The sequence below is a fragment of the Sinocyclocheilus grahami genome, unplaced genomic scaffold (assembly GCF_001515645.1).
Source record: "Sinocyclocheilus grahami isolate Dianchi unplaced genomic scaffold, SAMN03320097.WGS_v1.1 scaffold185.1, whole genome shotgun sequence".
NCBI lineage: Eukaryota > Metazoa > Chordata > Actinopteri > Cypriniformes > Cyprinidae > Sinocyclocheilus > Sinocyclocheilus grahami.
In genome coordinates, this window is record NW_015505364.1 from 1,029,372 (window position 1) to 1,052,712 (window position 23,341).

The window sequence follows — 23,341 nt, forward strand, 5'->3', positions numbered from 1 at the left end:
CTTTGTAACGTGTTTTCAGCAATACATTTCTAACATTTATAATGTGTTTAGAAACAATTCTCTGAATTGCCTTTACTCTGACTTTAAGTGTCACGCTTATCCTCTGCGGTCAAAACAGACCGAAGACATTGAAGTGCATTAGCATGCAGGCTAGTGTTGTCCGCTTTGGCTAAACTGATTCAGTTTTGTCATGTAACAGCGATGTTACACGCGGTATAATAAGACAGACAGCCGGGAAACAAACGCGTTTAGCAGAACATTGCTCGAAATGTAATGAAGGATTCGTAAATGTTTTATAGTGGTTGATCGCATATTTGTTTGGTTAGCCTGTAAGCATGCTAAGTGAACAGGACGTAAACCTTTAACGCTATGCAAAACTGGATCAGCCAGTCCAGCCAGACCAGATCTGAGCAAATAAACAAACTGATCGTTTTATAAAAGATTTCACGAATGCTATTCAAGTTAAAATCTATATTTTTAAATCTAGTTTATATTCATTCAATCAGTATCAGAAATTAGTGGAAGGGGGCCCCTGGAATAGATTTTTAGGGGCTTTTGCACATCAAATATTAAATTTACGACAACAATGAACGTTATAGTGATTCAGTTAATTATGAATCAACCAGTTAGATATGCCAAGAATGGAATATTATGAAGTCTGTGATAAATCTATCTTTTCTACATGGCCAACATTGTTAACAGCATGTGTTAATCTCTACATTTTATGTATCATCATCATCATCGGGCCCAGATTGTGAACTGTGGGACAAGGTGGAACCTCTGGGGAGTTTTAGGTTTGTCTCCCCATGACAACGTGTCACCATGGTGACCGCGGCTCCAAGGGTGATGCCGAGCGGTGCACCTCTGATGATGAGGACGCGGAGCTCACTGAGCTTGGGCCGCTGCTGACAAATCCAGCTGAAGCAAAGAAATCAAGAGTGAGTTGTGAGAAAAGAAAATACACTACCATTTGGGGTCAGTAGGATTTTTATTTGGAGAAATGAATAATTTTATTCAGCAAAGGCACATTAAACTGTTAAAAAGTTACAGTAAAGACATTTATAAAGTTCCAAAATGTTTCTGTTACAAATAAATTCTGTTCTTTTGACCTTTCTATTCATCAAAGAATTTGTCAAATCAACTTTGCCATCACTGGAATAAGTTACATTTTATAATATATTAAAATGGAAAACAATTATTTTAATAAAAAAGTGGATTATTTTTAATCAAATAAATGCAGCCTCGCTGAGACCCCAAACTTTTAAATGGTAATGTACATATACTAAATGGAGTGAGGCAAGAATAACTAAATTTAACTAAAAGCGTTATTGGTGTTGCAGGGTGCATCAGCATTTCCTGATGAGGATGAGAACGAGGATGAAGAACAAGGTTTGCGGGTGGTTACACTGCCCATGCAGGCGCACCATGCCATGGAGAAGATGGAGGAGTTTGTACACAAGGTGACTAATGTCCTTATCCTCAACCATTCTAGAACTCCTAATGACGGAATTATTTCCAAAAATACCATGTATTTAATTAATCACAATGTTCTTGTGTAAAATGATTGTAATGTAAATGTGGCCTATTTCTAGTCTGAGATGTTTAAGCAAACTTGTACCGTTACTAGGTATGGGAAGGACGTTGGCGAGTTATTCCATACCATCTCCTCCCAGATTGGCTAAAGGATAATGATTACCTGCTGCAGGGACACCGCCCACCCATGCCGTCCTTCCGTGCCTGTTTTGGGAGCATCTTCAGGATTCACACAGAAACTGGAAACATCTGGACGCACCTGCTGGGTTTGTGCTTGTGAAATGTGACATGATAATGCACAAAAGTAAAATGCAACAAAACAAGCATCTCTTGAAATACTACACATCACTGTAGCTTCTACATGTAAACCGACTACCAGAAAAAAACAAAAAACTCCTTAACAGTTTTTAATAAACATTTCCTGTTTCCCAAGTTTTAAGTTTCCTGCTGTTCAAAGATTTGCGGTCAAATAGATTTTTTTAATGCTTTTGAAATAAGTCTCTTATGCTCACCAAGGCTGTATTTATTTGATCAAAAATACAGTAAAAACATTAATAATTTGAAATATTATTACAATTTAAAATAGTAATTTTCCACTTGAAGATATTTGAAAATATAATTTATTTCTGTGGGAAAGTTGGTTTTTCAGCAGTCATTACTCTAGTCTTGTGATCCAGTGTCTCATGATCCTTCCGAAATCAGTCTGATCATATGCTGATTTGATGCTCAAGAAACATTTCTTATTATTATCAATGTGGAAAACAGTTGTTCTGATTTATGTTATTTGGAAACCATGATCATTTTTTCTGGACTCTTTGATGAAGAGGAAGTTCAAATTAATTTGAAATAGAAATATTTTGAAACATCAAAATTCTTTACTGTCACTTTTAAACAATAGTATATGTTGTATAACACCAGTGGCTTTTGAAGAAAGACGTTTCACACCTTCTGGAATTTACCAGATAACTTGTACTTGCCAGATAAATTGTACGATATATTTGTAATATGATAATCTGATATGTGTGAATCACTGCCCTGAGGATGACGCAAAACACACCACTTAGACTTCTAATATTACTCAGACCTGTAATTATGTTACTGGTATGTCATTTTGAAGGCTAATTAAGCTATCACAATGTCTCCCTACAGGCTTAATTCTGTTCCTGTGCTTGGGCACATTGACAATGCTGCGGCCAAACGTTTCATTCATGGCGCCCGTGCAGGAGAAGGTGGTGTTTGGGATGTTCTTCCTGGGTGCAGTTCTTTGTTTGAGCTTCTCCTGGCTTTTTCACACTGTCTACTGCCACTCAGAAAAAGTCTCTAGGACATTCTCCAAGTAAGAGACACCAGTTTTTATGCTCTCTGTGTGTAGGCAGTACTAATGTTAAGTGGCATTTTATACACTGGTGGCCAAGAGTTTTTTTGTTTTTGAAATTATATGCTCCCCAAGACCGCATTTATTTAAAGGGCTCATCGGATGAACATTTTCCACAAGTTGGCATGATTTATTAGGGTCTTCATGAAATGTCTGTAACATATTTTGCTTAAAAACACTCAATGGCTGTGTAAACCACACCCTTTTTGCCATTTCAAAAACAGCTCTGCTCACACTAACCCGTTTTGGTGTATGTCTCTTTAAATGATAATGAGTTACTGCACTCCACCCCCCTTCCGGGATTTCCACTAAAAATAAAATAAATCCACTCCTCTCTTGTCTCCTCTGAGGCTGGGACTCTAAATAATGATTTGTGACCCTGGACCACAAAACCAGTCTTAAGTCACTTGGGTATATTTATTTTATGCCAAAAATAATTAGGATGTTAAGTAAAGATCATGTTCCATGAAGATATTTTGTAAATTTCCTACCGTAAATATATCAACTTAATTTTTGATTAGTAATATGCATTGCTAAGAATTCATTTGGACAACTTTAAAGGCGATTTTCTCAGTATTTTGATTTTTTTTGCACCCTCAGATTCCAGATTTTCAAATAGTTGTATCTCAGTTGTCCTATCCTAACAAACCATACATCAATGGAAAGCTTATTTATTCAGACTCCAGATGATGTATAAATCTAAATTTCATTAAACTGACCCTTAAAGGGATAGTCCACCCAAAAATTAAAATTCTGTCATCATTTACTCACCCTCAAGTAGTTCCAAACCCGTATAAATGTCTTTGTTCTGCCGAACAGAAAGGGAGATATTTTGAAGAAAGTTTGTAACCAGGCTGTTTTGGGGCACCATTGACTTCCATAGTAGGAGAAAAAAATACTATGGTAGTCAATGGTGCCCCAGAACTGCTCTGTTTCCCACATTCTTCAGAATATCTTCCTTTGTGTTCTGCAGAACAAAGACATTTATACAGGTTTGAAACTACTTGAGGGTGAGTAAATGATGACAGAATTTTCATTTTTGGGGGAACTATCCCTTTAAGGCTTGTTTTTGTGGTCCAGGGTCACATTTGTGTTTGTCTGTGTAGCCAACGACAGAACATTTAGTATGTTTTTCGCAAACTTTTTCCTTGACGTCTGACCAAGTACACCGGTGTCGCTTGCGAAAACAGCAATGGTGGCTGAGCGCAGTGGATGGAAACGTGCAGATTAATGGGCGGTAATATTATAATAAGAACCCCTTCCTACATCAGGATGGGGAGAGAAATCTGATCGGCTCATTTCCTCACATGCTTGCAGAGAAAGGCTTACAAAACCAAACTTACTGGGTTCTTGTTTTTCATGTTTTCTGAGTTGGTAGATGCAACGGACACTCAATTATAGCTCTTAAACATGGAAAAAGTCAGATTTTCATCTTTAATCAAAATGTAAAAACAGAAATATTGTGAAATATTAAAATAACTGTTTTCTATTTGAATACATTCAAAAATGTAATTTATTCCTGTGATAGTAAATTAATACTTTTTTTTCAGCAAGGATGCACTAAATTTGTCATAAGTAACAGTAAAAACATTTTTATTTTATTTTACAAAACTCCTGAAAAAATGTATCAGTTTCCACAAAAATATTAAGCAGCACAACTGTTTTCAATGCTGATAATTCTAAGAAATGTTTCTTCAACTTCAAATCAGCATATTAGAATGATTTCTGAAGGATCATGTGACACTGAAGACCGGAGTAAGGATGCTGAAAATTCAACTTTGCCATCACAGGAATAAATTACATTTCAAAATATATTAAAATAGAAAACAGTTATATTAAATTGTAATATTATTTTACTGCTGATAATTCTAAGAAATGTTTCTTCAACTTCAAATCAGCATATTAGAATGATTTCTGAAGGATCATGTGACACTGAAGACCGGAGTAAGGATGCTGAAAATTCAACTTTGCCATCACAGGAATAAATTACATTTCAAAATATATTAAAATAGAAAACAGTTATATTAAATTGTAATATTATTTTACAATATAACTGTTTTTACAGTATTTTTGATCAAATAAATGCAGCCTTTGTGAGCATAAGAGACTCCTTTCAAAAACATTAAAAAAAAATTTGACTGGCGATGTATAGACATGATTTCAGTAACTTGAGTGTATTTTTTTTATGTCCTTAGGTTGGATTACTCTGGTATTGCGTTGTTAATCATGGGCTCATTCGTTCCATGGCTGTACTACTCGTTTTACTGCTCTCCTCAGCCGCGGTTCATCTATCTCTCTGTTGTATGTGTGCTGGGTGTTGCTGCTATCATTGTGGCCCAGTGGGACAGATTCGCCACCCCTCGGCACCGATCCACACGTGCAGGTAATGCGCTCACCTGCTTCTCTAAATGTTCCATCTGCTTGATTGATTTCAGATGTTGCTTAGAACATTTTTCCTCGTACTTAGGTGTTTTCATGGGCCTTGGTCTGAGTGGACTCATTCCCACAATGCATTTTACCATCGCAGAGGGTTTTGTGAAGGCAACGACAGTGGGTCAGATGGGCTGGTTCTATCTGATGGGTGCCATGTACATTAGTGGAGCATCACTTTATGCAGCACGGATACCTGAACGTTACTTCCCTGGCAAATGTGACATCTGGGTAAGACTCAAGGGAATCTTTGTTGCATGTAATATTGTAAAGCGGCCTAATAACATAATGTTCATACAAGTATCCACCTTATTTTTTAACATAAGAGCGGGTGCATCCATTATTGAATTGAATGTGCAAGGATTTCGGTATCATCTGTTTACAGTTATTTTAGCAGTACAAAACAGTCTGTTATGCTGCTTGATGCTGATGATATTGATTTAATTTTTTATCATAATCATAAATGCAAATTTACGTTTATTGCACTTTATTTTCCTAGTTATTTATCTATAGATGCTAATGAAATGGAAGTCTCGCGTTGATTGAAAATAGCTTCCTTTTGCATTGCAAAAACAGTTGGATGCTTAAAACTTATCTGTTTTACTTTCTCAGTTTCAGTCTCATCAGATATTCCATGTGCTGGTTGTCGCGGCGGCATTTGTCCATTTTTATGGGATCTCAAACCTGCAGGAGTTCCGCTATGGCCTGGAAGGTGGCTGCACAGATGACACTCTGCTGTAAAAAAAAAAAAAAAATCACTTGAACTTTGGCTAGTGCCTGCTCACTTCACAATGAACCTGGATCCCACACAATGCAGATTTAAAGATTTTTATTATCTCTTGAAGGATTTTAACATGTATTTAAATAAGGTGTTTATTTGTTAAGATGCTTAAAAGTCTTGATAAATGTGGTAGTCTTGTGTTTATATTGTTCTTTGCTATTTCAGTGCAGAACAGAATTTGTTGTAAATCACTGGAATGAGTCATAAAGCATTACAGAGGTCTTAAGAGACTACCTCCTCCAGCGCTTTTTCTTCTGACTGTTTTCTGGTCTACTGGTTAGTGGTCCTGTATTTTAAGAGTTGTAGGGAAAACACATAGAACATGCTTAGGTCTCAGTTTTCTCAAACATGTCTGCATGATCATTCATTAACTTTTGATCTGAAATGCTTGGCCCATAGCTTCAGCAGTGGGATTCAAGTTGGGAAAAATTTTATCTTTTGTTTGAGTGAATCAGGGTTTCAGTCAAAATACTTGCACTGGTTTTAGAAGTCAAAATATTTAAAAAGAGCAAAATAAAGATGAAACAGCTAGAATTGCTTGCTTCATTAATAGTGTTTTTTCTTTGTTTGTTTGTTTACTTTTTGGTATGTGTGTGTGTGTATATATATATTAGTAAAATTATATTAAAGTTTTAATATTTTAGTTTTAATTTATTTTTATAGTTTAATTTTAATGTAAAATTTAGTAATGTTATGTGCTTTTGTCCTTTTTATTAGTTTTGTTTATATTTATATAATTTATTTGAATTTCCAAAAAAAAGGTATTTTAGTATTTCAACTTTAACTGATTTCAGTTAGTTGCCAAGGTAACGTTTAAGATTTTCCTCTAATATTTATATTTTATTTCAATGACTGAAAATGATATTTAATTGTTTTAGTTTTATTTAACAATAACAACACTAGAAGAATAAAAACTACAACTACAACCTCTTCGAGGGCTAATAAATTGCTAAAGACTACAACTTTTCAAGCACTTAAATTCACACCCTTGTGATAGTCCTAGTTTAGTTGTAGATATTTAGCAACTTTTTAACTACTTAAAACAACGCACTTTTCAGAACACAGTTCTTGCGGCGTTGTTTTATGAAACCGTATATATTTTAATGTATTTATCATAAAAAATAGTGTTTTTAATGATTAAAATGAAGGTCAGTATCTGATTTGAGATGCATTAAGCAAACGCGCGAGCACGGGCTACAGTGCGCGCGCGCGCTGGTGACGTCGCAGTGTTTTGCTGGGGATGCGCGCACACGTGAGCACTGTTCTTTTCGTCGCTGGAGATTCAAGTTGGGAAAAATTTTATCTTTTGTTTGAGTGAATCAGGGTTTCAGTCAAAATACTTGCACTGGTTTTAGAAGTCAAAATATTTAAAAAGAGCAAAATAAAGATGAAACAGCTAGAATTGCTTGCTTCATTAATAGTGTTTTTTGTTTGTTTGTTTGTTTGTTTACTTTTTGGTATGTGTGTGTGTGTGTATATATATATTAGTAAAATTATATTAAAGTTTTAATATTTTAGTTTTAATTTATTTTTATAGTTTAATTTTAATGTAAAATTTAGTAATGTTATGTGCTTTTGTCCTTTTTATTAGTTTTGTTTATATTTATATAATTTATTTAAATTTCCAAAAAAAAGGTATTTTAGTATTTCAACTTTAACTGATTTCAGTTAGTTGCCAAGGTAACGTTTAAGATTTTCCTCTAATAATATTTTATTTCAATGACTGAAAATGATATTTAATTGTTTTAGTTTTATTTAACAATAACAACACTAGAAGAATAAAAACTACAACTACAACCTCTTCGAGGGCTAATAAATTGCTAAAGACTACAACTTTTCAAGCACTTAAATTCACACCCTTGTGATAGTCCTAGTTTAGTTGTAGATATTTAGCAACTTTTTAACTACTTAAAACAACGCACTTTTCAGAACACAGTTCTTGCGGCGTTGTTTTATGAAACCGTATATATTTTAATGTATTTATCATAAAAAATAGTGTTTTTAATGATTAAAATGAAGGTCAGAATCTGATTTGAGATGCATTAAGCAAACGCGCGAGCACGGGCTACAGTGCGCGCGCGCGCTGGTGACGTCGCAGTGTTTTGCTGGGGATGCGCGCACACGTGAGCACTGTTCTTTTCGTCGCTGGAGTAAAATTAATTCAGTTCACACCCGCGAGGGTCTCCCTGTGAGGGGTGCCAGCAGCTGTCCAAATAGACCGCCGTGTGCTGTCATCCAGTCCTGGTCCGTTCTGCTCTGCTGTGGATCCGCTGTACGCTGTGAGTTCAAATGGAGATGTTTATGTGTGGGTTAGCATACCATTTCAGTTAGCTTTAGCATGTAGCCTCATCTCAGCTCTGTGAGGCTTAAACTCTCACCTGATTTACAGCAACACGTTCAGGTGAAGTTATACTAATAAAATAATATTAAATACGAAGAAATGATTCCTGTTTCTCGTATATAGTAATACACAGGTGTAGTGCCCATCACAGCCTACAGGTAGACCTATTCTAAAACATTATTTTTTATGTGTCTATATTATCGCGTTATTAAATTTGAGAAAAAAAGTCTCTTTCTTTTTAAGAAGCCACTGAAAAAGTTGTTATTTCCAAAAGGATGCGCAATGAGCTGTTTCATTGAGAATCCATAATTTAATAATTTCACTGTTTATTGTTTTTTCATTTGTCTTGTTGAATTTCTTCCTGTGATTTCTTTGGAAGATCTTTTTGGTTAATACTTTTAAAAGTAACATTCTCAACAAATGGCAATGCACAGCGATCAGCTTTTAAGCTACAATACAGATAAAGACATAACGTTAGACAAATATGGTCTGATATTGAAGGAATAGTCCAACCGAAAATGAAATTTCTGTTATCATTTACTTGACCTCATATCGTTTAAAACCCATATGACCTTCTTTCTTCTGTTGAACATAAAAGTATATGTTTTGGAGAATATTGGTAACCAAACTGTTTCGATTCCCATTGGTTTTCATTCATGGACAAAAAATACAATGGAAGTCTAAGGGAACCAAAACTTAAAACTCAAACTCAAAATATCCTCTTTTATGTGCCACTGAAGAAAGAATATTATATGGGTTTGAATTTTGTGTGTACTCTGGATCAGCTGTGCTGGTCACTGATTAATTGTGTCCTACAGAAATCATCATCCTGCAGTGCCTGAGGTTTTGTCACTCCACCCCACCTCCTGTCGTCATGGCGCCCAAGGACATCATGACCAATTCGCATGCCAAATCCATCTTGAATGCCATGAACGCCCTGAGAAAAAGCAACACGCTGTGCGATATCACTCTGAGGGTGGAGGGCACAGATTTCCCAGCCCACCGCATCGTGTTGGCGGCCTGCAGTGATTATTTCTGTGCCATGTTCACCAGTGAGGTAACAAATACCTCCTATATGCACACTCATCACTCACATGTTACAATGTGGTCTCAACTGGAGCAGTCTGTTCACCAGTTATGTGTCTAAAAATGCTCTCATTGTATTAAAAAAAAAATGTATGGGGTCTTGACATGCTAGTTAGCGGGCAAGCTTCAACGTGTTGAGCTGTAGAGCTTGTTCAGAGTTAAACTTAAAATCTTGCTCATGATCGTGCTTCTCCTCATCATTTCCTGTCCTCTCTTCTAATCCATATCAATAAAATTGGCACAAAGGTTAAAAAAGAACTTTGTTGCAGTTCTGCTCCTTCACAGTAGGAGGTGCAGGCAGTCTCTTTTATTCTCAGACATGCTGAAGTTACTAGAGTGAACACAGCACTTAATTATATAATTTCCGGTATTCTCTTTTGAATAGTCAGACAATCCAAAGAAAGCATCATTAAAACAAAAAGAGAAGTCACTTACAAAATAAGATTGAATAAACACTAAAACGTCTGACCAAAAGTGTTCTGTGTAGAAGCATTGCCAAAACGAATGAAGTCTTCAGAAGAATGACAAAAACAGCAACTCACTTCAATGTCTGACTTATATTTCCTAAGAAATACTTTAGTTGGGTAACGTTTGTGAATCAACTTAAATGTTATTTCTTTTACTTTATTGGTAAGCAGATATCTATGAGGCAAGGTCCATACTTTCTCCCAAGGTATATTATCCACAATGCTATTCCAATAAGGTATTATGTAAGGAATTGTTGTTTTCTCTCTCTGAAAACTAATGTTATAGTTATTTTTTTGTTGATCTGTAGAAAAGCAAACACTTCTGATCATTGTGTTGGTTAAGTTCAGAGTGTTAAGTACATGGCCATGGAAGTGTAGTACCTTGCCTCTGAAAAGACACACCAGAGGGAATGGCATTGAAAACAACAGCATATTCATCAGCAGATACAGGAATATTATATTTCTGTAAGAAATCCGAATAGTTGTAAAGTCTGCCTTGTGAATTAAAAAGCTGTCCAACTAAAAGAAGATGGTTTTCGAACCAGTTGTCAAAGAAAAGTGATTTATTCTTGTAAAGAATATCCTTATTGTTCCATAAATAATATCTGTGCGGAGAAAAGTTGTGTTTGTATATTAAGGACCAGGCCAAGAGCATCTGCTTATGGAAATTAGAAAGTTTGATAGGGATTTTTAAAACATTATAATTACAACGTAATAGGAAATTCAGGCCACCAACTTTAGAGAAAATAAATTCCAAAGTGAGGAGGGATTTTAAAGGAAATTCTTAAGCCAATTAATTTTAAAAGTATTATTTAAGGTAGTAAAATGTACAAAATTCAGTCCCCCCTGTGTTGTTGGGTTAATTATTACAGATGTCCTAATATAGTGAGTTTTATTTTTCCGAACAAAATTGTTTAACATGCTATCAATTCTTTTTAATGTTCCTTTATCAACCTCCAAGGAAAGAGCAGCATAAGTCAGTCGAGACAATCCTTCGGCTTTAGAGAGTAAAATTCTTCCTCTTATTGATAAATCTCTCTGCAGCCACGAGTTAACTTTTCTTTGGGTTTTCACTATTAGAGGGTCGAAATTTAGATTACATCTTGCTTTTTGGTCTTTATTAATTAAAATTCCTAAGTATGTAACTTGATCTTTCACAGGAATGTTACATATAGAGGGAAGATCACAGCGTTTGATTGACTTTAACTCACATATGTTGATATTCAGGCAGAGACCTGAAGCTCTGGAAAAGGACTCAATCAAACTCAAAACTAAAGGGATTTGGGAGGCGTCATTCAGAAATAAAGTAGTGTCGTCAGCTAGCTGGCTAATAATAATTTGTCTATTGTCAATTGTGATACCTTGTAAATTATTAGTGGAAATATGCAGAGCTAAGAACTGAGAGGCAAGTAAGAATAGATATGGAGATATAGGTGGGGATGCGCGCACACGTGAGCACTGTTCTTTTCGTCGCTGGAGTAAAATTAATTCAGTTCACACCCGCGAGGGTCTCCCTGTGAGGGGTGCCAGCAGCTGTCCAAATAGACCGCCGTGTGCTGTCATCCAGTCCTGGTCCGTTCTGCTCTGCTGTGGATCCGCTGTACGCTGTGAGTTCAAATGGAGATGTTTATGTGTGGGTTAGCATACCATTTCAGTTAGCTTTAGCATGTAGCCTCATCTCAGCTCTGTGAGGCTTAAACTCTCACCTGATTTACAGCAACACGTTCAGGTGAAGTTATACTAATAAAATAATATTAAATACGAAGAAATGATTCCTGTTTCTCGTATATAGTAATACACAGGTGTAGTGCCCATCACAGCCTACAGGTAGACCTATTCTAAAACATTATTTTTTATGTGTCTATATTATCGCGTTATTAAATTTGAGAAAAAAAGTCTCTTTCTTTTTAAGAAGCCACTGAAAAAGTTGTTATTTCCAAAAGGATGCGCAATGAGCTGTTTCATTGAGAATCCATAATTTAATAATTTCACTGTTTATTGTTTTTTCATTTGTCTTGTTGAATTTCTTCCTGTGATTTCTTTGGAAGATCTTTTTGGTTAATACTTTTAAAAGTAACATTCTCAACAAATGGCAATGCACAGCGATCAGCTTTTAAGCTACAATACAGATAAAGACATAACGTTAGACAAATATGGTCTGATATTGAAGGAATAGTCCAACCGAAAATGAAATTTCTGTTATCATTTACTTGACCTCATATCGTTTAAAACCCATATGACCTTCTTTCTTCTGTTGAACATAAAAGTATATGTTTTGGAGAATATTGGTAACCAAACTGTTTCGATTCCCATTGGTTTTCATTCGTGGACAAAAAATACAATGGAAGTCTAAGGGAACCAAAACTTAAAACTCAAACTCAAAATATCCTCTTTTATGTGCCACTGAAGAAAGAATATTATATGGGTTTGAATTTTGTGTGTACTCTGGATCAGCTGTGCTGGTCACTGATTAATTGTGTCCTACAGAAATCATCATCCTGCAGTGCCTGAGGTTTTGTCACTCCACCCCACCTCCTGTCGTCATGGCGCCCAAGGACATCATGACCAATTCGCATGCCAAATCCATCTTGAATGCCATGAACGCCCTGAGAAAAAGCAACACGCTGTGCGACATCACTCTGAGGGTGGAGGGCACAGATTTTCCGGCCCACCGCATTGTGTTGGCGGCCTGCAGTGATTATTTCTGTGCCATGTTCACCAGTGAGGTAACAAATACCTCCTATATGCACACTCATCACTCACATGTTACAATGTGGTCTCAACTGGAGCAGTCTGTTCACCAGTTATGTGTCTAAAAAGAGAGTAAAATTCTTCCTCTTATTGATAAATCTCTCTGCAGCCACAAGTTAAGTTTTCTTTGGGTTTTCACTATTAGAGGGTTCACATTTAAATTACATCTTGTTTTTTGGTCTTTATTAATTAAAATTCCTAAGTATGTAACTTGATCTTTCACAGGAATGTTACATATAGAGGGAAGATCACAGCGTTTGATTGACATTAACTCACATTTGTTGATATTCAGGCAGAGACCTGAAGCTCTGGAAAAGGACTCAATCAAACTCAAAACTAAAGGGATTTGGGAGGCGTCATTCAGAAATAAAGTAGTGTCGTCAGCTAGCTGGCTAATAATAATTTGTCTATTGTCAATTGTGATACCTTGTAAATTATTAGTGGAAATATGCAGAGCTAAGAACCGAAAGGCAAGTAAGAATAGATATGGAGATATAGGGAAGCCTTGTCTTACGCCACGTGACAAATCGAATCTTGGTGAGGTTCCGAATTTTAACTTAATAACACTATTATTATTTCTGTATAAGGTCCTGATGGCTTTACAGAAATCATCTCCAAACCCAAATTTGAGTGAACACAACACGTGCTGTCAAGCTAGATGCAAACTAATTGATAAATGTTGTCGCTCATCTCTTATGGTACAATGTAAGAAAAATAGTGTTATAGGAATATATATTAAATGATGATAACAGTAGTGGTTTTTAGATTCATAATAATACACTTTTCAAATCTGAACAGATTTGAAACAATATAAAAACAATGTGAGTTCTTAAAATATCAAACATGTCCACCTGTCCACCGAATTCATAGTCTAAGCTAAAAAATCAGAGTCTGTAACCATCATACACTACACAGTTTTCTATGAAATCTGTCAACTCAAATCTGCAGACTGACTCTGACTTTCGGCAACTAGTGTCAACTTCTCCAGACTGTAGTGTCTTTAGAAGTCGTGTAGTGTATTCCAGGCTTTGCACGTTTTATTCATCATGATAGTTCTCACAACTGAACATTTTATACATTTTAAAACCTAAATGCAATTAGCAAAAGTTTAACGCTAAACATGGGCTCTAAACAAACTACACCACACAAATGACTTCAACATCACTATTAAGCTTCTGACAACTCTTGTAGTCTTTATAGAAACATTGGACCCAATTTATATTAAGTGTGCTTAACTATTATACTATGTACTTGCTTTTAAATGAATCATTTGATACAGTCCACTTATTGTGTACATACTTGTTTTACATTATACTTCTATTTGAAAATACTATCCTGTAATTACATCTGTAATTAAGTTCTGTAGTTACATCTTTAATTACACTGTTTGACCCTACCTCTACCCCTTAAACCTAACCATACCACCAAACCTGCCCCTAACTTTACTCGTATCCACCCTCAATAGCAGCAAAAGTGTTTTGCAGTTCAACATGAACACAATAGGTACATTGTACCTAACAATTCATTGTTTTAAGTTAAAAAAAGTGGGACAGAAACATTTTCCATGAAAGTTTGATTTAGAATAGTTTGCAAAAGTGTGGTCATAAACACACTTTAAATGACTGTAAAAGACTAGACTGTGAAAGCAGACTAGTGAGTAGATGAGTTTTTTCGTTCAGCGTAACGACGTTTAATCTTTCCATTCATTTAGCCACTTGTTAGCAACTATATTTTTCAAGACAAATAAAGGCTTTAAAACATCCCAAGGAGGTATTACTGCTGTGTTTTATGGGAGCTGAATAAAATGTGGAAAATATCCTGAGCATGTATTAACCGTCCACAAACCTTATTTCACGCATTTATCCACACACCCAAACTTTAGGACGATGGAACCAGAAGTGCTAAAATGTTAACTCGCTTCTGGGTTTTGGCCTACAAAAATATGTCATCCCTGCAGCCGTCAGCCAGCTGGCTAATAATAATTTGTCTATTGTCAATTGTGATACCTTGTAAATTATTAGTGGAAATATGCAGAGCTAAGAACCGAAAGGCAAGTAAGAATAGATATGGAGATATAGGGAAGCCTTGTCTTACGCCACGTGACAAATCGAATCTTGGTGAGGTTCCGAATTTTAACTTAATAACACTATTATTATTTCTGTATAAGGTCCTGATGGCTTTACAGAAATCATCTCCAAACCCAAATTTGAGTGAACACAACACGTGCTGTCAAGCTAGATGCAAACTAATTGATAAATGTTGTCGCTCATCTCTTATGGTACAATGTAAGAAAAATAGTGTTATAGGAATATATATTAAATGATGATAACAGTAGTGGTTTTTAGATTAATAGATTATTGCAGAACTAAGCTCTGTGACCATCAAAAGTTTATTATTCCTAAAACTATAATACACTACATGACTTTTCAAATCTGAACAGATTTGAAACAATATAAAAACAATGTGAGTTCTTAAAATATCAAACATGTCCACCGACTGGATGGATTCATAGTCTAAGCTAAAAAATCAGTGCCTGTAACCATTATACACTACACAGTTTTCTATGAAATCTGTCAACTCAAATCTGCAGACTGACTCTGACTTTCGGCAACTAGTGTCAACTTCTCCAGACTGTAGTGTCTTTAGAAGTCGTGTAGTGTATTCCAGGCTTTGCACGTTTTATTCATCATGATAGTTCTCACAACTGAACATTTTATACATTTTAAAACCTAAATGCAATTAGCAAAAGTTTAACGCTAAACATGGGCTCTAAACAAACTACACCACACAAATGACTTCAACATCACTATTAAGCTTCTGACAACTCTTGTAGTCTTTATAGAAACATTGGACCCAATTTATATTAAGTGTGCTTAACTATTATACTATGTACTTGCTTTTAAATGAATCATTTGATACAGTCCACTTATTGTGTACATACTTGTTTTTACATTATACTTCTATTTGAAAATACTATCCTGTAATTACATCTGTAATTAAGTTCTGTAGTTACATCTTTAATTACACTGTTTGACCCTACCTCTACCCCTTAAACCTAACCATACCACCAAACCTGCCCCTAACTTTACTCGTATCCACCCTCAATAGCAGCAAAAGTGTTTTGCAGTTCAACATGAACACAATAGGTACATTGTACCTAACAATTCATTGTTTTAAGTTAAAAAAAGTGGGACAGAAACATTTTCCATGAAAGTTTGATTTAGAATAGTTTGCAAAAGTGTGGTCATAAACACACTTTAAACGACTGTAAAAGACTAGACTGTGAAAGCAGACTAGTGAGTAGATGAGTTTTTTTGTTCAGCGTAACGACGTTTAATCTTTCCATTCATTTAGCCACTTGTTAGCAACTATATTTTTCAAGACAAATAAAGGCTTTAAAACATCCCAAGGAGGTATTACTGCTGTGTTTTATGGGAGCTGAATAAAATGTGGAAAATATCCTGAGCATGTATTAACCGTCCACAAACCTTATTTCACGCATTTATCCACACACCCAAACTTTAGGACGATGGAACCAGAAGTGCTAAAATGTTAACTCGCTTCTGGGTTTTGGCCTACAAAAATATGTCATCCCTGCAGCACATGACAATATTACAGCTGTGGTGTTGGGCAGAAATATTCATTTGTTGTCCACATTGCTTACTTCTGTTCCACTTTGTTATCACTGCTGTGACTTTTATTTTGTACTCTTAATCTGAAATTAAAGTTCCAGAATGCTGGCATGTGTCTCATGGGTCAGTTTTTTTTGTTGCCAAGATAAGGGGGAAAAATATTTATTTTACCGTGTCATCATTTTCTTGTTGCTCTATAGCTTGCTGAAAAAGGGAAGTCCTTTGTGGACATTCAGGGCCTCACAGCATCCACCATGGAGATCCTGTTGGATTTTGTTTACACAGAGACGGTGCTGGTTACCGTAGAAAATGTTCAGGAGCTGCTGCCCGCTGCCTGTCTCTTGCAGCTTAAAGGTACAAACACACAAACCAGCTCAGCTCACATTGTTGTTTCTTTGTTGTGGTATTCTAATATTACCAAACATTTATACATTTCTATATACACTCAAAAGTAAATAAGATCAGCACAATTCAAGATTAATTTATCTGAATAAAGCACATGCTGAAACCATTTTTTACCTGTGCTGTATATGATACATTAATTCTGGCTTATTTCACATGTGGCATTTAAAAAAAAACTGCATAATGTGATTTTTTTTTTTGTTTCTTTTATAAGGAAATGACAACCAAGTTTTCGAGTGCTTAAGTATTGCACTGCTTAATGTTTTTTTCTAGTAATGTGATACTTTTTTTTTCAAGATTCATTGATGAATAGAATGGTCGAAGAACAGCATTTAAATGAAATAGATTTTTTTTTTGTAACAATGTAAAAATATTTACTCTTTTAAACAATTTAGCGAGTCCTTGCTGAATAATTAATTTATTTTTTAAAAGAAAAACCTTACTGAAATCTTTTGAATTTAATTGTATCTCCTTCTCCAAATACATCCAATTTAGCTTAAAGCTGCCTCTCTGTAGATGTGTGGGATAAAAAGAAAATGAAACAAACATTTTTAATCAGAAATTGGAAAAATATTAAAATGTATTAAAAATAATTTAATACAAAAATCACATGAATCACATTCAGTGACTTGCCTTTGAAATATGAAGTGATGTGGAGCCAGTCATGCCCACTTCTCAGGATTAGTGTTTCACTTAATAATTGTGTGTCTCTTATTATGTATACAATATAATTATGTAACCACTGTCCAACTTTGAGATTGGAAGTGGAAGAAAAAGCTGTATATGGTTATAAAAAGACTTGCATTGCTTTTAGCCTTTTAAGGAACACTGTGTCCTTGGAATCAAAATGGAAAACACATCCCAGATCCTTTTAAGATCAGGCACTTCTACCAAATTGAGAGCGAATTGACAAGGAGAGCAATTGTACATTGTCTGAAATAGGAGAAACTTTTCAAACATCAGCAGAATCCCAGCAGAAAGGTTGTGACAAAAAAACCCTGTGCACTTCATCCCGGAAGTAAAACATTTGTTTGGCACAAACAAAATGTAGCTTGACACCTAGGGTAACACCTTCCCTTCTGTCAAGAATGACTGGGGCAGTATCAGGCTTCTGGGTTACTTTGAGCAGAAGGAAATGCAAGTTGCAAGAGCAATATAACTAGCCAAATCCCTCAGGCGAATCCGTTCTAGTCAGAGATCAGCGTTAAAGCGAAGACTTGTTTCCCAGCATACTAAATTACCAACTGCGAAAAAAAGACTGTTCTTGAATCAAAGCAGGCTTTTCTGTCACATAATATATCTGCAATATAAATCATTGAATTTGCTTTTTCATATCTACTTAATGCATTTTCTTGATTTGCTAGTATGCCTGCTGTGGATTTAGATGTAATTCTGCTGTATTTAATGCAGATAAACCATTCTGATGTTATTTGTGTGTTTGTTCTCCACAGGTGTGAAGAGAGCTTGCTGTGATTTTCTTAATAGTCAGTTGGATCCATCAAACTGTCTGGGAATCAGAGACTTTGCAGAAACGCACAACTGTCTGGACTTGATGCAGGCAGCTGAACTGTTCTCACAGAAACACTTTGCTGAGGTGGTGCAACAGGAAGAGTTTATGCTGCTCAGTCAGAGTGAGGTGGAAAAACTTATCAAGTGTGATGAGATCCAGGTGGGATTGTCTGCATTGACCTTCTCTGCTCTCTCACGAGTCTATGCCTTCAAGTGCACCTGGGAAACTCGCACCTCTGAGTCGGGCATTCGTTATTGCAACATTCAAGTCAGAAACATAACACAGAAGTAGTCGAAACAACAAAATTACTAGATTTTAAGCCCAAATTTCTTCATCTGAATTCAAAATGATGAAAATGATTCATTTCTGTAACTTATTTATACATGGTTTCAAAACAAAACGTTAATTTTGTATTCTGTTAACCGTTCCATTATCACACCTTTAAAATGATTGAAATGCAGCCTGTAAAATTAAAATAACTAGCAAAATCATTCATTTCCATTCACTACAGATATGCTTTCTGCTCACTTGGCTCTATAGAATATAGATATATAATATTATCTTCTGTATCATCTAGAATTCAGAGTTTTTCACTTTCTAAAAATCATTTTCATGTGCTCGGAACATATAATCATGAAACTTTCCACTCTCTACTTAAATGGCACAAGTGATACAAAACATTATTATAGAATATACTCAATAGTTTACACACCTACTGGTCCGAGTTAGACATTAGTCGGCAAAGTTTGCACATAGGAACCAGTTCAGGCTGGGTTTGAGCAACATATTTGGCCACAAGTTTGAAATGGTATTTCTTTTGTGTTTTTGATACTTTTAGCCACTTTCAGTAATGAAGAAAATGCAAAAAAACACAAGTGCAGACTTGTAACCCTGCTTTTTTGTCTGGTTTTATACACATGGACTTTCTCAAACAAAGACATCTGCCTTTTGTATTGCTACATTCCTGTCTCTCACCACCGTCCATTTATTCTGAAGGTGTAATTACAGCGTTTGGACAAATTTATGGTTACTTGGGGAAGTCGCAGATTTCAAACCATGAAAATTAGAAGCAACAGATAAAGTTACTTTTGCTACAGGGGTTTGTGTCTGAACAAATCTGTGTGTTATGTGTGTAGGTTGACTCAGAGGAGCCTGTGTTCGAGGCAGTTCTGAACTGGGTGAAGCACAAAAGAAAAGAGAGAGAGCCGTATCTGCCCGATCTGCTACTGTCTGGGAATCAGAGACTTTGCAGAAACGCACAACTGTCTGGACTTGATGCAGGCAGCTGAACTGTTCTCACAGAAACACGTTGCTGAGGTGGTGCAACAGGAAGAGTTTATGCTGCTCAGTCAGAGTGAGGTGGAAAAACTTATCAAGTGTGATGAGATCCAGGTGGGATTGTCTGCATTGACCTTCTCTGCTCTCTCACGAGTCTATGCCTTCAAGTGCACCTGGGAAACTCGCACCTCTGAGTCGGGCATTCGTTATTGCAACATTCAAGTCAGAAACATAACACAGAAGTAGTCGAAACAACAAAATTACTAGATTTTAAGCCCAAATTTCTTCATCTGAATTCAAAATGATGAAAATGATTCATTTCTGTAACTTATTTATACATGGTTTCAAAACAAAACGTTAACTTCACTTGTATTCTGTTAACCGTTCCATTATCACACCTTTAAAATGATTGAAATGCAGCCTGTAAAATTAAAATAACTAGCAAAATCATTCATTTCCATTCACTACAGATATGCTTTCTGCTCACTTGGCTCTATAGAATATAGATATATAATATTATCTTCTGTATCATCTAGAATTCAGAGTTTTTCACTTTCTAAAAATCATTTTCATGTGCTCGGAACATATAATCATGAAACTTTCCACTCTCTACTTAAATGGCACAAGTGATACAAAACATTATTATAGAATATACTCAATAGTTTACACACCTACTGGTCCGAGTTAGACATTAGTCGGCAAAGTTTGCACATAGGAACCAGTTCAGGCTGGGTTTGAGCAACATATTTGGCCACAAGTTTGAAATGGTATTTCTTTTGTGTTTTTGAGACTTCTAGCCACTTTCCGTAATGAAGAAAGTAAATACAGAAGTGCAGACCTGTAACACTGCTTTTTTTATCTTGTTTTATACACATGGGCTTTCTCAAACAAAAACATCTGCCTTTTGTGTTGTTAAATTCCTGTCTCTCACCACCGTCCATTTATTCTGAAGGTGTAATTACAGCGTTTGGACAAATTTATGGTTACTTGGGGAAGTCGCAGATTTCAAACCATGAAAATTAGAAGCAACAGATAAAGTTACTTTTGCTACAGGGGTTTGTGTCTGAACAAATCTGTGTGTTATGTGTGTAGGTTGACTCAGAGGAGCCTGTGTTCGAGGCAGTTCTGAACTGGGTGAAGCACAAAAGAAAAGAGAGAGAGCCGTATCTGCCCGATCTGCTGGAGTATGTGCGCATGCCCCTGCTCACCCCACGATACATCACTGATGTCATTGACATAGAGGTCAGATTCTGCTAATCAAATACATGCTGTCTGTATGAATGTACAGGATGCTGCATTTCGAACCAAAGAATTTTCATGTTCATGGGGTCAACGTCCCAACCAATGTGTTTATTTTGTGTGCATTATTTCATGATATTTGTACATTTGTATTGAGTGTTGCGTCTACGTTTTAGCCATTGATACACTGCAGTCTGCCATGTCGAGATTTGGTGGACGAAGCAAAGAAGTTTCACCTTCGGCCAGAGTTACGCAGCGAGATGCAGAGTCCTCGAACCCAAGCAAGACTCGGTCTGATGCCTCTGTGTGTTTTCAGTATTTAGGCCTGAAATCCTTCAGTCTAATTGATTCTCAGTATATATAAATCATTATGTCAGTTCACTCTTTCGCTGAATTAGTTTTGCATGTTTTAACATGTTCGTGATCTACTTGTGAAGCCTCGTACAACTGTTTTTTGACACTGGATTGGGTTTTAGGTGCCAAAGAGGTTCTCTTGGTAATTGGAGGATTTGGCAGCCAACAATCACCCATTGACGTTGTTGAGAAGTATGATCCCAAAACCAGAGAGTGGAGCTTTCTTCCTGTAAGTTATGTTGTCCATTCATTTAAAAGCATGTCAGTGTCTTTCTGTAGTATTTTTTTTTACATGTTAGTGTTATAAAGTGTAATGCTGCATGAATTTTGAAGGTAATTTGACCAGCAGGAGGTGGTTTTATTTCTCTCAAAATGTATTTATGTACCAGAACATTGCAAGGAAACGGCGCTACGTTGCCACTGTTGCCCTGAATGATCGTGTCTATGTTATCGGTGGGTACGATGGCCGATCACGGTTGAGTTCAGTCGAGTGTTTGGACTACACAGCAGATGAAGATGGAGTCTGGTACTCTGTCGCCACAATGAATGTACGCCGAGGCCTTGCAGGAGCTACAACCCTCGGAGGTACCTGTTCTGTATGATGACATGATGCTTGTTTTCACACATTTGTTGAGTTCTTGTAGGTTCTTTTGGATTCTGGGTCAAGGTGGGTTGCATTTTTGAAGACGTTCAGGCACATGAGCATTGAATGAAACAGTACAGTTCACATAAGACTGAAACTGAATCTGCCAACCAAACAAGTTCAGTGAGTCTGAATTATGTGGGTTTAGTGGATGTACAGCTGGATGATTTTCTCTAAACAATGTTCTTAGGCTACATTGCCTGAAGCGCTTCTCTTTTGCAAGTCAGTTGAGTAAACCAGCTTTGTGTCAATCAAAATGGTGGTATTTTCAGAACTAGATTTTTTTTCCTTTCAGATATGATCTACGTTGCGGGTGGATTTGATGGTAGTAGACGTCACACCAGCATGGAGCGTTATGATCCCAATATTGACCAGTGGAGCATGCTGGGAGATATGCAGACTGCGAGGGAGGGAGCAGGACTTGTTGTAGCCAGTGGACTCATTTACTGTTTGGGTAATGTTTTGTTTGTTGTAGAAGGTAAATGAATATGAGTCAATGTCTGTGGTGCTTTCTTTTGGTCTTCTTGTGCTGAGAATCCAGAAATACACTTGCTCATAACTAGCATTCATAATGGCAAAACTCAGAAGGCTTGGCACAGACATGTTCAGATAGACATATAGCTTTTCAGACATGGTAAACATTGTGTTGTGTTGTGAATGCAGGTGGTTATGATGGTCTGAACATCCTGAATTCTGTAGAGCGGTATGACCCTCACACGGGACATTGGACCAGTGTCACTCCCATGGCCAACAAACGCTCAGGTACACTCGCATGAGAATCCTTTTTAACATGCTAACACATATTATAATATTCTATACACTACCGTTCAAACGTTTGGGGTCAGTAAGATTGAAGTTTTTGAAATTAGTCTCTTATGCTTACAAAGACTGCAGTTATTTGATCAAAAACAAAGTTCATGTAAATTTAAGCCTTTTAATCTTAAATTAGTCTGAGATCAAACAATAATTTGACTGCTGCTACATACCGTGGCTGCTTTCATCTACAGGGGCTGGTGTGGCTTTGCTGAATGATCACATATATGTTGTCGGAGGGTTTGACGGCACGGCCCACCTGTCTTCCGTAGAGGTGTACAACATCCGCACAGACTATTGGACCTCTGTGGCCAATATGACCACGCCACGCTGCTATGTAGGAGCCACGGTCCTGAGGGGCCGCCTTTATGCCATTGCAGGGTAAGATGTCAAAATAGCATGGTAGACTCTTCTCTGTTGGGTCTTTGTTACCACAAGAAAATAAATGAATGACTTAATCTTCTGTTATGATATTGCATCTCTGTTCTTTCTGCAGATACGATGGGAACTCACTGCTCAGCAGTATTGAATGTTATGACCCTGTGATTGACAGCTGGGAGGTGGTGACTTCAATGGCAACACAACGCTGTGATGCAGGAGTTTGTGTGCTCAGAGAAAAATGAGAAGATAATCGATTCTGACATAGAGGCACTTTTTAAATTTGGACGCTGGAATCTGTGCTTCACTGATCAGCGGAGCATCAGAT

General features: G+C 36.5%; 2 protein-coding genes across 2 annotated transcripts; both read left to right on the top strand.

Moving 5' to 3' along the window:
• Positions 1-748: 748 nt before the first annotated feature.
• adipor1b (adiponectin receptor 1b) lies at positions 749-6,125 on the top strand. The gene is made up of 7 exons (XM_016284595.1): positions 749-938; positions 1,341-1,460; positions 1,628-1,799; positions 2,683-2,869; positions 5,104-5,291; positions 5,376-5,569; positions 5,951-6,125. The coding sequence occupies exons 1-7, from the start codon at positions 807-809 to the stop codon at positions 6,077-6,079; spliced, it is 1,122 nt and encodes a 373-aa protein (XP_016140081.1). The 5' UTR covers positions 749-806; the 3' UTR covers positions 6,080-6,125.
• A 5,328-nt stretch (positions 6,126-11,453) lies between these two features.
• Positions 11,454-23,268, top strand: LOC107594517 (kelch-like protein 12). Its single transcript, XM_016284600.1, has 12 exons — positions 11,454-11,620; positions 12,501-12,739; positions 16,597-16,750; positions 18,250-18,467; positions 20,679-20,828; positions 21,002-21,116; positions 21,302-21,408; positions 21,569-21,764; positions 22,118-22,276; positions 22,486-22,584; positions 22,830-23,016; positions 23,132-23,268. Exons 2-12 carry the CDS (start codon positions 12,557-12,559, stop codon positions 23,256-23,258), a joined length of 1,695 nt encoding a protein of 564 aa, XP_016140086.1. The 5' UTR covers positions 11,454-11,620; positions 12,501-12,556; the 3' UTR covers positions 23,259-23,268.
• The last annotated feature ends 73 nt before the right edge of the window (positions 23,269-23,341 follow it).

Bases quoted from the DNA above. Each gene is read 5' to 3' on its own strand.
- adipor1b (XM_016284595.1), top strand. From the start codon at position 807: ATGACAACGTGTCACCATGGTGACCGCGGCTCCAAGGGTGATGCCGAG. The intron at 1,461-1,627 runs GTGACTAATGTC...TACCGTTACTAG, and splicing joins TGGAGGAGTTTGTACACAAG to GTATGGGAAGGACGTTGGCG. The intron at 5,570-5,950 runs GTAAGACTCAAG...TTACTTTCTCAG, and splicing joins CTGGCAAATGTGACATCTGG to TTTCAGTCTCATCAGATATT.
- LOC107594517 (XM_016284600.1), top strand. From the start codon at position 12,557: ATGGCGCCCAAGGACATCATGACCAATTCGCATGCCAAATCCATCTTG. The intron at 12,740-16,596 runs GTAACAAATACC...GTTGCTCTATAG, and splicing joins GTGCCATGTTCACCAGTGAG to CTTGCTGAAAAAGGGAAGTC. The intron at 23,017-23,131 runs GTAAGATGTCAA...TTCTTTCTGCAG, and splicing joins CGCCTTTATGCCATTGCAGG to ATACGATGGGAACTCACTGC.